Source organism: Sander lucioperca, chromosome 14, assembly GCF_008315115.2.
Source record: "Sander lucioperca isolate FBNREF2018 chromosome 14, SLUC_FBN_1.2, whole genome shotgun sequence".
In the NCBI taxonomy this organism is placed as follows: Eukaryota; Metazoa; Chordata; class Actinopteri; order Perciformes; family Percidae; genus Sander; species Sander lucioperca.
In genome coordinates, this window is record NC_050186.1 from 826,263 (window position 1) to 841,480 (window position 15,218).

Consider the following 15,218-nt stretch of genomic DNA (forward strand, 5'->3'; position numbering starts at 1 on the left):
TGGCCACCAGAAACCCCTGTATCTATAACAACAACAGTTTGTCGAATTCTCTCACGCAGTGGTCTCCATGGCCGAATTAGTGCTCACAAACCAGCATTAAACAGAAGACAACTAAAAAAGTGTGTTGCATTTGCAAAGGCCCACAGCTTGGTGAAAGGATGGACAGTGGAAAAGTGGCAGAAGGTTGATTTTTCTGATGAATCATCCATTGAACTGCATCCCAATTGCTGCAAATACTGCAGAAGACCTGTTGGAACCCGCAGGGACCCAAGATTCACCCAGAAAACAGTCAAGTTGGTGGAGGAACAATAATGGTTTGGGGTTACATGCAGTATGGGGGTGTGCGAGAGATCTGCAGAGTGGATGGCAACATCAACAGCCTGAAGTATCAACAAATTATTGCTGCCCATTACATTCCAAACCACAAGAGAGGGAAAATTCTTCAGCAGGATGGCGCTCCTTGTCATACTTCAGCCTCCACATCAAAGTTCCTGAAAGCGAAGAAGGTCAAGGCGCTCCAGGATTGGCCAGCCCAGTCACCAGACATGAACATTATTGAGCATGTCTGGGGTAAGATAAAGGAGGAGGCTTGGAAGATGAAACCAACGAATCTTGATGAACTCTGGGAGTCCTGCAAGACTGCTTTCTTTGCTATTCCAGATGACTTCATCAATACGTTATTTGAGTCATTGCCGAGACGTATGGATGTAGTCCTCCAAGCTCATTTTCTTTTTCCCAAGGCACCATGACTTTACGTATGCTCTGATGTTATTGTAGCATGTTTGTGTATTCACAATAAAGTATAATTTCTACCGTACATTACTGTATTTTTGTATGCGACAAGACTTTTGTCCAAGGCAAATCTGACCTTTCTGTCCTAATTCAATGATAAAACTCAATGAATGATACAAAACTTTATTTTGGTATAAGCATAATCCAGAAACCTTTGCCTTTCATGTAAGCCATTTCTGATTCCAATTGATCAACTACAAGTCAAGTTATTATTTGTTGTTCTTACAACTTAGATAAGAGACAAGACTTTTGTCAGGTAAAACAGTCTAAAGGAAATGGTAAATTGTAGTGGGATTAAAACTCACTATTTACATTATTTGTTTAACAGTAATTTAGTTTTACTTCAGACCGTCACAGGAAGTGCTTTTATTTTGAAGTGGCCTACACGGAAGTTGTCTGTTGTGTACTCTTGCTAGTTTTTAGAGATGCACTTGAGATGCTAGAAAAAAGGTGTGTCCGCCAGGCCTAAGTTGTTCTTTCTTGTTTTTCTTTTTTTTCTTCATATGGTTAACAGATACAGATAATGCTGTACTCGCTCATCCCTAGTATTTACCTTCACAAAAGTGCTCGTTTTGCCACTGACAGGCTCAGATTAATATATAAGTGTCTGACAACATTATGGAAAGGATCCCTTCAGAGATAGACCTTTAAAACCTATTTGAGACCTTTCTGTTTAACCAGAAACAGCTCTGAAGTAGCTAGCGCTAAACCCATCAGACTCCATTTAAAAAAGCAATACTTTTAGCGTGTATAGAGCCAACATATTTTCACACGAAAATCGGTTAACTATGTGTTTATTTCAACCAAAACGGCTTTTCATAGTTTTATTTTGTTTCTGTCGACTTTGAATTAAGTGTATTTTACGATGCTAAAATTACTGTTCATTTACATGGAGTCTGGTGGTTTAGCGAACGCAATTTTGCGGCTGTTTATATGTTTTAAAAAATGATCTTACTCTTTAACAGAAAGGTCGACTTCCTTATAAATCCTTTCTATAATGTTGTCAGACACTTAGAATATTAATCCATGCCTGTCAGTCGCAAAACGAGCACTTTTGTGAAGGTAAATACAAGCTGGACAATTGCCCTATTAACTTACATTGTAGCTTGTTTCGCAGCTGCCGACTTCAGCGACCTCGCTTAATACTGGACCAGTTTTAAAGATTGTTGTTCCCATCAGTCACTCAGACACAAAAACAGAAAAATAGGGTTGAAAGGTTGAAAAAAACGGTTGTTACACTTTAACAGAAATATCCCAAATGAAGAGAGACCAACCAGAAAAAAACAGTGAGATTTAAAATAGTGATTCATGTGTTTTATTAGCAACATTATACAATATAAACATTATTTTGGAACCAATGGTATTTTTGAACCAGTGGCTGAGCTCCTCCTGCAGGTCGTCATAACAGAAACCTTCAAGTAAAAGCAGAAATTATGTCTCACTGTCTGTGTGCAGGATGAAGACACTCGACGGGACTATGACTACATGCTTGACCATCCTGAGGAGTACTACCAGCACTACTACACCTACTACCGCCGACAGCTCACCCCTAAAGTGGACGTCAGAATCGTCATCCTGGTCACCATCTGTGCCATCTCCATCTTTCAGGTACGACTGCAGCCTCCAGCAGGGTCAGGCTGCCAACAGGGTCTAATACCTCTGACCATATTTCCTGGCTCCATATCTAGCTTGTCACAGATGGACCACATTGTTTCTGTTGGGGAGGGTTAGGGTTTAAAATTAGTTGGGATGATGAAAAATATTGTAGTTGTTATGGGTCCTGAGCGTGGTCCCATATGAACAAATTAGGCTAAAACAGCTGGAAAAAGTTGTCAACAGTAACGTTACCCAAATCAGTGGTTCCCAAACCTTTTCTGAATTGGAAATTCTCTGCGAAAGGGCAAAAGAGAGAAAAAGAGCCAAAATTCGATTAGACTGGGAGATTGGCAGTCGGCTCCTTAGATTGAATTGTGATCACCACTACGTATTTTTTTGTTTTGGTAGTTGTGTGTTGTGTTTGGTGTAGCTTCATCCTCTGCTTTACGTTTACCTGGCAGTGCAGCAGAACCTGGCATTATTTATTCATATTTAGCGTCACAGCGCCCTCTCTGTTATAACTCCGGGCCACCCCCTAGGGGCCACGGCCCCAGTTTGGGAACCCCTGACCCAAGTGAATACAGTGTGTAATTCCTTTTTAGCAACAGTTTGTTTTATTTGCAATGGTTTCTCAAAAGCATCATATGTCTTTAAATTACATTGCTTAATATTGTGCACTTTTTCTCACAGAAAGAGTTCTATTTCAGTCTTTGGATCAGAGTAAAATCTATTTTAGTATTGTGAGTCCATTCAGCTTGAAAGCACACTTCACCGATAATTTCAGACAATTGTCTGAAATTATCGTACATACATAACACATTTTGCAATGTGTATTTGTTGCATTGCTCCCACCTATTGGAACTACTCCATTACTGTACCATGACAATTCAGTCTAATTATACAATATCTAGGTTATTTTGTAGGTAACATTTAAAAAAGAATCTACTAAACTAATCACAGTCTTAAAGATATGAATTGTGATTCTTACATGGATCAATCTTTTCCAGTACCTCTTTTCTCTGTCTCTCCTCCAGTACTACAGCTGGCACAGCAGCTACAACGAGGCCATAAACTACCTGGTGACGGTCCCCAAGTACCGAATCCAGGCCATGGAGATTGCCAAGCAGCAGGGCCTCCTCAACCGCACCAAGGAGAAGGGCAAGAACCGCCGCTCCAAAGACGAAATTCGGGAGCAGGAGGAGGAGGTGATCCGTGACATCATAAAAAACAAGATCGACATCAAAGGAGGCTACCAGAAGCCCAAAATGTCAGACATCCTGCTGTGCCAGATCGTGCTCTTCCCCTACTACCTGACCAACTATGTGACCTGGTACATCTCCTGGATTTACCGCTTCACCATCTGCAGGGAGGAGTATGGAGAGGAGGAGAAGTTTTACATCATCAGGTAATTTCTTAAAGAAAATTTTACTTTTACTTACAAAATTATATATATATATATATATATATATATATATATATATAGTAAGTAAAACATTTTAAATGAATCTATACACATTTATACCTCAGCCTCCTCTCAGTGTCAGGTTATCTCACAGCAGACTCTGTGTTTTTACTGTCAGGAGAAACATGAAGATGTCTCCGTCTCAGTTTGACAGTCTGGATGAAAACACCAGACAGTCCTTCCTGGAAAAACAGCTCTGGATCAAAGAAAACTATGAGGTTTGTCACTTAAAATTCTCTTTGTAGAGTTCTTTGCATCCTTCTCCCTTCATCTATGTTCTAGACCTCTTCCTTTTTATTTATTTTTTATCCTCTCTACTGTCCCTCCTTCCTATTTTTGATTCATCCTTATGGGTTTTCCCATAGATATAGAACAATAGATATGACATGTAATTCTGACTTGCCATTCCAGGATGGAACTACTTGGCGGCCATCTTACCAGGGTTAAGTTTTAGAATTGCTTCAGTTGGAATCAATGGGGAAAGAGGCTCATGTTGTCTTTATAATCCTTATATTTGCCAGCCTCCTGGGTCTCTTCGGTCCTTCTGGTAAAGTAGTTAGGTGCTGCACAGCTGATAACCATACTTGCTGCCATAGGTGACAATTGTAAACAGTACCCTAGTAAGATGGCGGACAGTTATGCCATTTGTTATGACGTCATGTCATATCTATTGTTCTAGAACAATAGATATGACATGACGTCATAACAAATGGCATCAAATACAGAAAAGTTGGTGAACTAGCTAGCTAGCTAGTTACGTTACCTAGCAACTGTTAATGGACCGGCTGAGATGTCAGTTATTGGTGATTGCTAGCTAGCTCTTAACAGCATTTATGAACAGCAAACATTGTTTTAGTTGATTGATTTTTTTTAGTTGATTGATTTTTGACCTCAAATAAGACATTTAGTAACGTTAAACGTTTTTTTTGAACACGTCGTTAATACTACCCCTACATTGACTGCTGCGGCTGATTTCACTCAATCTGTGTTAAGTTTTCAGTTAAATTAAAGTTAACGACAAGTACTCTTCTCTACTCCTAAATCTCATTTTATAATATCTCAAGACAAATCCAGCAAGCTAACGGTATGTTAAAATGTAACGTTACACTTAGAGTAAAGTTACGTTACACAAATCAACATTAGCCACATCCAGCAACACGGAGCCCTAACTGATCAGCAGCACTTAACGTTACATTTTCACCAGCTAACGTTAGCTCCCCAAACATTAGCCATGTTGAATCCTGCTGTCACTCATCATATATTAACATCTAGTGTTGTCAGCTTACCTCATGCCTTTACACGATTTTCCTTTCAGTAAAGCAAATTAAAACTTAATAATCCATGTCTTGATGAGGGAAACTAACTTCAATCCAGAAAGGATTCCTACTTCAGCAGCAAAGTCTCCGCATTACTATCGTAAATGTAATTTCCATTACATAACGTTAGCGCAATGAAACTTGCGACAAGTCCATCAGCAGTTCTGGTGAAGTCATTATAGTCTTTATCAACAAAAACTCATTGAAGCTAGTGTAGTGGAATGGCTTCGAATGACGACTGGAAACGCTTGTCGTTTACTGTGAACATTTATTGTTCACTATGCTGCAGTTTTACAAACAAGAAAGAACAACTTAGGCCTGGCGGACACACCTTTTTTCTAGCATCTCAAGTGCATCTCTAAAAACTAGCAAGAGTACACAACAGACAACTTCCGTGTAGGCCACTTCAAAATAAAAGCACTTCCTGTGACGGTCTGAAGTAAAACTAAATTACTGTTAAACAAATAATGTAAATAGTGAGTTTTAATCCCACTACAATTTACCATTTCCTTTAGACTGTTTTACACTAAACAATATTAATTCCTTATTCAAGTGCTTTAACAAACATTTCACAACAGCTAGCGAGGCTCTTCAACTACTCCGCTCATCGTCAAAACCATAGATATAGAACAATAATTGTTAATAGAAGAGATGAAGAGAATAGAAACTGAAGCAATTCTAAAACTTAACCCTGGTAAGATGGCCGCCAAGTGGTTCCATCCTGGAATGGCAAGTCAGAATTACATGTCATATCTATTGTTCTATATCTATGGGTTTTCCATTCTTCCCTCTTTACTTTATTCTTTCAAATACCTTCATTTTGGTGTGTCCTCCCTTTTTCCTCCATCCACTTCCTCATCCTATAAACAGTCAAAAATGTTTTTTTTTTTTTAGTAGGGGTTGTATTGAGGACTACTTTTAGAGGATGTGATCCATTGCACTCAATGACCATACTAACATGGTGATGTTAGTTTAGCTTGGCTAATATAAGTATTGATGAGTGCAGCTTTAAAAACTTCAGCCAAACCTAAGAACTTAAAAAAGATAAGCATTACTAAACCAATGCCAGGCACCCATGTTTTGTTGCGTCCCTCAGTGTGAAATAGGGCTTTGACTCCGAACTTCGATATTCGAATATAATTCGAATATTTAAAAAAAATTGATATTCGAAAGAATATTAGGCAGCCCTTAATATTCGAATTTCGAACCTGTTATGGGCATTATTTTTTTATTAATGTTAAACCTTGTTTTCAATTCAGATTCCGAGGCTTTTTCACGCATTTCAAAATGTAAACACGTCACGGCGACGCACGTCGCTCGGCCGCGGCTTGGTAGCGCATTTCCCCCGACTCATTTCCTGGTTCTCCTTCTCCATAAACAACGTAAAATCAAGGAGAGGGTTAACTTCTCCTGCTCCGGATGTCTCACCGTGGTCAGAAAACACAGGGGAGACGATTTGTTTCTCTCTCTATGACTCTAGAGTCGCTACTCACTCTGAAGCTACCGGTAATCACCGTATCTCTCTCACAACACACACAAACATTCCACACGCACACACGCGGCTCGACGCACACACCAGCGCAAAAGTATAAACATCAGACCACTTACGTAGGCCACGGTGAAATATCCGACCTTCCTGTTGAAAGCATACTGTTTGTGTTTAATCCAGGGTCTGACTTTTAATAAAAAAAACAGTGGTGGCAGTGTGTTCTTCTTCTGACATCATTGCACGCCTACTGACTGATACACTGCCCCCTGGTGGACAGAACATATACGAAGTTTGATACCAATATAAGCCTTACTGAAGGCATTTAATGGTCAAAACATTATTAATAAATATTCGAATATATTCGAATATTAATAAACAAACAAACTTCGAATATGATTTTTGGGCAAAAGTCAAAGCCCTAGTGTGAAACGGCTACTTCTACAGTATTTCCTGTCACTTCGGTTTGCCATTTGTTTCAATCTAAAAGACAATGAAACACTTTGGCCCTCATTTATGAAACGTGCGTACGACCTAAAACAGGCGTAGGACGGGCGTACGCCGATTCCTACGCAAAGCAAGGCATTTATCAATTTGAACGTGAGCGTAGGCTGCGATAAAATCTCACGTCTGGTCTGAACTCGTGTACCAAGTTTTCGAGTCAGTGTGGACTTGTGGTGCAGCATATTATCAGTTTAACAGGAGAAGGAGAAGTCATCAGTTGATCAGTTATCAGCAATGGCAGATCTGGCTCTTTTTAGAAGACCTTTATTCACCGGTACAATAGTGCATACATACGCGCACAGGCCACGGTGGAGCGCTCCATCGGCTTGCATTAGCGGGGCGGGGCGGGGGGGGTATGTGTGTATGTACTATACACGGCAGAAAAAGTCTGAATCAGAATCAGAAATACTTTAATAATCCCAGGGGGAAATTATTATTGTTACAAACTCCAGATATACAAACAACATATATTATACAGACAACATATATATTAGGAACAGAATATATATTCTGTTCCTAATATACAGAATATATATTCTGTGTATATATATATATATGAGAGAGAGAGAGAGACACATTTACAACAAACAAATTTAAAACAAAGTTACAGTTGTTATATATAAAAGATCAAATGTACAGTATTAATGTGCAAAGAGTGCAAAAAAAAAAGTGATTGTCTATGTTTGAGATGATTACTGAGAGGGGGTGTGTGACTCTCTGAGGGAGGCGTAGTAAAGTTTAATGACCACAGGCAGGAACGATTTCCTGTGGCGCTCTGTGGTGCATCTGGGTGAGAGGAGTCTTCTGCTGAAGGTGCTCCTCTGCTGGGCCAGTGTGTCGTAGAGAGGGTGTGAGACATTATCCAAGATGGACTGAAGCCTGGACAGCATCCTCCTCTCAGCCACGGTTGTCAGTGTGTCCAGCTCCTCCCCCACGACATCACCAGCCCTCCTGATCAGTTTGTTCAGTCTGTTGGTGTCTGTGACCTTCATCTCACTGCCCCAGTATGTGACAGCGAAGAAGATAGTGCTGGCCACAACAGACTGATAGAACATCCTCAGCATCGTCCGGCAGATGTTAAAGGAAAAGAGTCAACTTTGGCCCTTTTTGTAGACAGCCTCTGCGTTTTTTAGTCCAGTCCAGCTTATTGTTTAAGTACACCCCAGGTACTTATACTCCTCAACAGTGTCCACAGGGACCCCCTGGATGGAAACAGGGGTCACAGGTGATTTAACCCTCCTCAGATCCACTATGAGCTCCTTCGTTTTTGTCACGTTGAGCTGCAGATGGTTCAGCTCACTCCAAGTGACAAAGTTGCCCACAACAGTCCTGTATTCATTCTCATCACCTTTTTCAATGCAGCCAACTATTGCTGAGTGATCAGAAAACTTCTGAAGGTGGCAGGATACAGGAGTGCAATAGTTGAAGTCTGAGGTGAAGAGGAAGGGAGAGAGGACCCTGTGGGGCCCCAGTGTTGCTGACCACCCTGTCAGACACACAGTTCTGTAGGCGTACGTACTGTGGTCTGCCCGTCAGGTAATCAACGAACCAGGACACAATGGGGGCCTCCACCTGCATCGCAGTCATCTTCTCACCCAGTAGAGCCGGACGGATGGTGTTGAAAGCACTGGAGAAGTCAAAGAACATGACTCTCACAGTGCTCGCAGGCTTGTCTAGATGAGTGTAGAATCTGTTCAGCTGTCTGCAACAGTGTTTTAGCCTGTGGGGTTCTGCACAACATCTCACAGGAAAACAGGGTGCCACAAATGTAGTGATGGAGCCAGATGACCCGATGCCCTGAGACCAGTGTCCAGCACAGCCCCAACTGGGGGCTATACGAAGGAGACAGGATATTATTCCTCGCTTTTAAAAGGTATAGTGTTATGTTTGGCAATGCTATTCAATACAGGAAACATGACAACTTTTTTATTTATTCTTCAGGTTTTCGTTTCTCTTTTAAAGTGTCGTTAATGGCCATAGTGAATGATTTATTTCTGCCATTGACCGACATATTTCGGCTTGTTTTTCCAGCCCCTCTGCTGTCAGGAGACAGGGTCGAGGTGGTGGTCCAGCACGGCTCTCCCTCACAGGTGTTGCCTGGCTCTGACTCATGAAAAAAACACGAGTAAAATAAAAGACACTGCATAACCTCCGCTAATGTGTGTTTATTTAAATATAGGTACACCATGTAGGCCTAAGAGATTGCAATATAAGCCTACAGGATTATATTGCAATCTCTTAGTCAAGGATGTATAAATTAAATAAACTTCAGCTGGAGTCCGATTTACCACAGCAACACTGTTGACTGCATCAGTGATCTCTTTCCATTCCACATTCTTTCTACAGCCTTTAATCCCAGTTTTCAGGCTGCCAAATAGTACACGTTAGTGCAAATGAACCTGAGATATCAGGGTTTCAATCTCCACCTCTGAAAAGTGCCGCTTCTTAGGCGGATTACGTCTCGCCATGTCGTAAATTGTAGGGGCGAGGCCTCAAAACCGAAAATATATTGGGGCGTGATATTTAAATTACCATCGTTTTCCAGCCGCTGCATTTATCAATGTCAATCTTAAGCTCTGATTGGTGTGATACGAACGTTTCATGAATCACACGTGAAGCCTGTCGTAAGATGATTTCTGCTCTCATATCTGCGCTGGTTTCTATGTAGGTTGATAAATGTGGGCCTTTGTGTAGATGATACATGTCTTTCTCAACAGCTCAATGACACAACTATCCATTTCTGTTAGGGAAGTTTTGAGTTTTATTGACAGCAGCATATTTAAATTAAAACAGTATTTGGTTAAAAAGACAAACTAAGAGCAGCAGAGTATGAGATGACTGTTGCATTTGCATTGGTGGTTTGGAACTGTATGTTGTACTAAATTGACCATGTGAGCTAGAACTGAAATGTTAGCTGAAAGAGTTTTCCAGCCGCAGTTGCAGCACTGTAAATTTTAGAATTTGCGAGTAATTGTTCATGATGTGTGTCTGTCAGGTGTACAGAAAAGAACAGGAGGAAGAGATGAAGGTGAAGATGGCAACCGACCCGAGGATGAAGAGGTACCGCCGATGGATGAAGAATGAGGGGCCGGGTCGGCTGACGTTTGTCGACGACTGACGGCCTAGAGCTCCGTCTGTAACATACACACTTGCCTCAGTGCCAACATACATAGACAACACACCATGCTGTGTGAAGAAATACCTGTACAGAAAGATTAACTATACCTGTTTATATAGTGAGAGATATTTTCATAGCAATTAGGCCAAGTGGAAAAAACTGTGAGCTGGGGCTTCAGATTTTGTAGTCATTTTTTTCACATCATGCTATTTTTGTTCAAACCAAAAACAAACTAATGATGTAATTATTATCTGTAATGTTTTTCTAGAATTTTTTTGTTCTCTTCTGCTGGTAAAAGCAGATGGGTAAAAATTAGTTTTGGTGCCTGAGTTTTTGTGAAATGATTTTCTGTTGGATAATTGACATCATCCAGGTGCAAGGTGTTTAACATCCCGCCTAGTAGCCAACATTACTGTCAAAGTGTCTTTAGGCAAGGCATCGGACTGCCACCTGCTCACTGTATGCTACCCCAGAGAGGCAGCTAAAAGTCTGAAATGTTAAATTAGTGAAAAGAGTATTAGCATGTATTGCTTTATGATGAATAAACCAGAGCCAGAACGTATTTTGTAATAAAAGTGACATTTGGTTGCATTTCTTCCCCAAAGTCAGGCGAGAAGGATAAGAGATATAAGAAACAGTTAGCCTAGCCCTATCTAAAGTAAGAGTGTTATCTTGTTTTTTGAACCGGTGTAGAAATAGTAATGTATAAAGGAGACTTTTGGTGACTAGCTTGCTACAAGAAGGAAGTGGTAAAGAGATGAAACCGATATCCATGTTTTCATCTGACTCTGGGGAAGTCGACAAACAGCAGGTTCCTTTTTTGATGAGAAGAACATGTATGTTGTACAAACAAAGGGAAGTGCAAATCGAGGGTGTTGATAAACTTTTTGGTACTTCTGTCTTTTCTGATCTTGGTTGTTAAGGCTTATCAGGGAAAAAAAACTAGCAAAAAGAGATCAGCACATTTCAAATGGTTGTCTTATTGTGTAAACGGAAGCCAAAGTCTCAGCTGCAAGTGTCTGTAAATTGTGCAACGATAGATTAACGTGGTTTCTGCTCTTTTCCTTCAGATGTCCACTTAACTTTTTACTGCATTTAAATAGGTTGATTTTAATTATATTTATTGGTTTACATTTCGCAGTTTCTTTGTTGATATTTTGCTGTTGAGGTAGCATTAAACTCATAATGTAACTACAGAGTTATACAGTCAATGTTAAGAACACAACAAACTATTGTTTTTAATAAATACATTTTAAAATAAATTTTTCGAATAAGTTTGATTCTGTTTGCTTAGTCGAACATGTGAAGACGACATGCAAGGGACAAAAACAGCCTCAGAGACTTATGGAGGAGGCCAGAGGCCAGTACTACGAAGCAAGATTTGGCATTAATGAGTTAACTTCAGGTTCAACCCAGGGTTTTGTGTATCACGACGGTGGATTACTTCTTACCGGGTTAAATCGCCGTGGTAACTTATGCTGAACACCTAACCTGCTCGGGAGCAGGTTATGTTGGAGATTAGAGATCAACCGGTGTAAAAGCACCGCCTACTGACCAATCAATACTCGATTGATAATGGCGTCACCGTTCTTAGAAGATCCGGGGCTCGGTGGGCGGAGAGAGTGAGGTGCGCTCATAAAAGTTAAAACATTTAGAGACCGACAACCCCATCAACATTCCCTGATTGGTATTTTTATGAAAGATATAGATTTTCAGCGTAGGTAAATAACATATAGGCTATTTGTCGGCTTCTTGAGCCGTGTGTTGCCAATGCGCACATTGGTTTGAATTATGTTTTTATATTTTTTATTTGCTCTCACGATCGCTTACCACTGCCAGGGTTGCAACTGGAATAATAGGCTAAAGCAACGACAGTTTATGGAAAGCACAAGTGTAATTATGGTCAGATCTTGTGCCTGACTGATGGGACAGTGATATTGATAAGATAACCGTTGTGATTTACGCATTTACAGCGTTGGCTATTTTTTTGCCAGCTTTCCTTCCTGGGTTAGGAAACAGCGACTGTATTGCATTTTGCCTGTAAAACCGTGTCTGTGTTTTTCATATTTATGCAGAATTATCTTCTTATGTAAAATATGCGGCTCTGGTAGATGTTTGCGATTGGTCATGCTGTGCAAACACTGCCTCTTTTGGGAAACCCTGGGTTGATTGAACTAGTTGTTAACCACCATCGTGACACAACTTATGCGGGACCGCGGTTGTTAGGTTAGGTGAAGCCGGGTAACTGAAATAAATCCAGGGCATGTTGATCTTGATTCATAGTACAGGCCTCAGTTTTACAACAGGGGATACACTACTGTGATGGTTTTCTGGACAGCTGTACAGCTAACCGAGCTTTACAACTGGGCCCGCTAAAACAGTAATATTGGCTGAGATCGCCGAACAATTTGTGCTAAATAACATTTCAGACTGCCAATTTCATACAAAGACCAGGCAAACCCCATGTTATAGGGCTGACTTTAACAAGCTAAGTTAGTCCCGCTGTTCAAACTGTACAAAAACGTTAACGCTAGCACGCGCCAAAAAGTAACTGTGACTGCCACCATAACAACACAAAGCAAATTGCAAATACACTGCAACAGTGATGCTGAAAACAAAATGTAATTTATTTGACATCAAAGTCATAATAATATCAACTTACCCAGAGGCACGTCAAGCAGATTCTAGGCCAACTGTTTCTGACGCGTTATTATGCAGGGTGTCCGCGGGGTTTTAAAAGGTATTAAAAGGTAGTAAATCAAATTAGTAAAAATGAAGGCCATTAAAAGGTATTAATCGCCATTTTGATTCTGATTCTGATTCTGATTCTGATTCTGATTTACGAGGTATTAATTTTTTTAATTATTTTTTTGCAAACTATGAGTTGTATTGATGGCCTAGGCCCAAGATTAGCCGTTAGCTCCTTGAAGCTAAGCTATATGCTACCAACAATAGGTTAGCTGCTAAGCTAACGTGTCTGCACACGTGTGGCTGACCAGAGGGACACAGAGGAGCGCAGAACTGTGGAGCGGTGCGCGCTCTGCAGTTTATGTGACTCGCTGTTTGGCCAGCTGTTCACCTTAGCGCATGTGTGTAGCTATATGTTCATGTATAGCCTACGTGTGTGAGAGGGAGATTAGAGAAAGAGGAAAGAAAGAGATATACACTAAGAAAAACCTGATTTTCTCACTCAGTACAATAACTAAAACTCCATGAAAGGGGAGTTAGCAGGTAGCAATTACAGTTTTAACAAGCTAGCTACAATATCAACACAACATATCAACAATGCACCGTGATCAGAGTACGTTCACAGAATAGATTTCACTCAGCGGTCACAATCATAGATTAATAAATCAAAACGTGCAACAATAGCACTGTATTAATCAGATCACATTAATGTAAGGTGACCAGATTTCTGAGACAAAATCCGGGGACATTTTCAGCACAGAAGCGTAAATACCTCAAAAACAGGTAATGTTTTCATCTTTGTAAACTTAAAACGGGGACACTGCCCCAGGGACGTCATTAGACCTAGAGCTGCTTGTGCCCCAACAAGCCCCCCTAGAGGGGTCCATGGTCATGCTCCCCTGTAAGAAAATTGTGTCTATTTTAAAGCAGCCATATTATGCTCATTTTCAAGGTTCATAATTGTATTTTAGGTTGTACCAGAATAGGTTTACATGGTTTAATTTTCAAAAAACACCATGTTTTTGTTGTACTGCAGTGCTCTCTCTCACTGCTGCAGATCCTCTTTTCACCTGGTCTCTGTTTTAGCTACAGAGTGAGACCTCTTTTCTTCTTCTTCTTCTGTACTATCTTTGATTGCACTGCACATGCCCAGTAGCTCAGATGTAGATCATGTCAGCTAGCTAGCTCCATAGACAGTAAAAGAAAGGCTGTTTCTACAACTTCGGTCAGTTACAAGGCAGGATTAGCTGGGAGACTTCTAAATGAGGGCGCACATGTAAGTAGTTCTTTTGTAGATTATGGTGAATTTGTGTGTGTTGTAGCAGTGCTTTGCTACTGAGAACGAGGTAGCATGCTAGCGTTAGCATGTTAGCATTAGCATTAGCGTGCTAACGCTACGAGCTGATGGTTGCGGTTAGCCTGCTCGTTGCGGCTTGTGACGTCACAAGCCGTGCCGATTTTTAACAGCTCACCCAGAGACTGAAGGCAGGACACATTCAGAAACTGTATCTCACTCTAAACAGCATGGATGGATTTTTTTCAAAGTTTGTATGTGTGTGGAAGCACCAGAGACACAACATAACACCCCAAATCCCAGAAAAAGTGATTTTTTCATAATATGGGCATTTTAACGTTTAAATGCATCAATCTGGTGCACTTTGAAAAGAAATTCAGAGGTTAGACTTGATTATTCTTATCTATGGATGGAAATATTTGTGCTGTAGCCTGAACTATTTTGCACTTCAGAATTTTAACCATGCACGCACAGGTGGAATAGTTTTTTCTTCATATTTTTGCATTAACATCACTAGGAAGCATACCAGTAGAAATATATATTCATATTTGTAAGTGGGATATATATAAGTAAGTGGGATTGTCTGGAATCTGGCAATATAATAACCATTATGGTGGGATACACTGGCTAAGCAATTTACAAAAAAATATCTGTGCTGACATAAATAGTTTACATGAGATTAAATTATAAAGTTGGAGACCATGTAGAAATTTTGTTGCAATTTCAAAACCGTATTACTCAGGAACCGCTTGTTGTACTGATGCATGTGTTGAGTATAGAATTTGTGAGATATTTCACAGAGAGTAATGGGTGTGCAGAGATTTGTGCAGAATGCAAATATGATAACATTTCATGTAAGTTCAATGTTCATTTTCTTGCAAACCATTTGTCACAGCAAGGGGGTTAACACTTTTGCATCCACTATATCTGTGTCACATTCTCATAGGGGCTGAGCCCCCGTA

At 40.4% G+C, this 15,218-nt stretch overlaps 1 protein-coding gene across 1 annotated transcript in view; it reads left to right on the forward strand.

Annotated features, from left to right (window-relative positions):
- dnajc25 (DnaJ (Hsp40) homolog, subfamily C, member 25) overlaps window positions 1-11,206 on the forward strand; it is a 14,340-nt gene extending 3,134 nt beyond the window's left edge. Inside the window, exons 2-5 of the mRNA XM_031276640.1 lie at window positions 2,248-2,400; window positions 3,423-3,793; window positions 3,969-4,068; window positions 10,152-11,206. Coding sequence (XP_031132500.1) covers window positions 2,248-2,400; window positions 3,423-3,793; window positions 3,969-4,068; window positions 10,152-10,274 — 747 coding nt within the window. The 3' untranslated portion in view covers window positions 10,275-11,206. The remainder of the gene's footprint in view (window positions 1-2,247; window positions 2,401-3,422; window positions 3,794-3,968; window positions 4,069-10,151) is intronic.
- The last annotated feature ends 4,012 nt before the right edge of the window (window positions 11,207-15,218 follow it).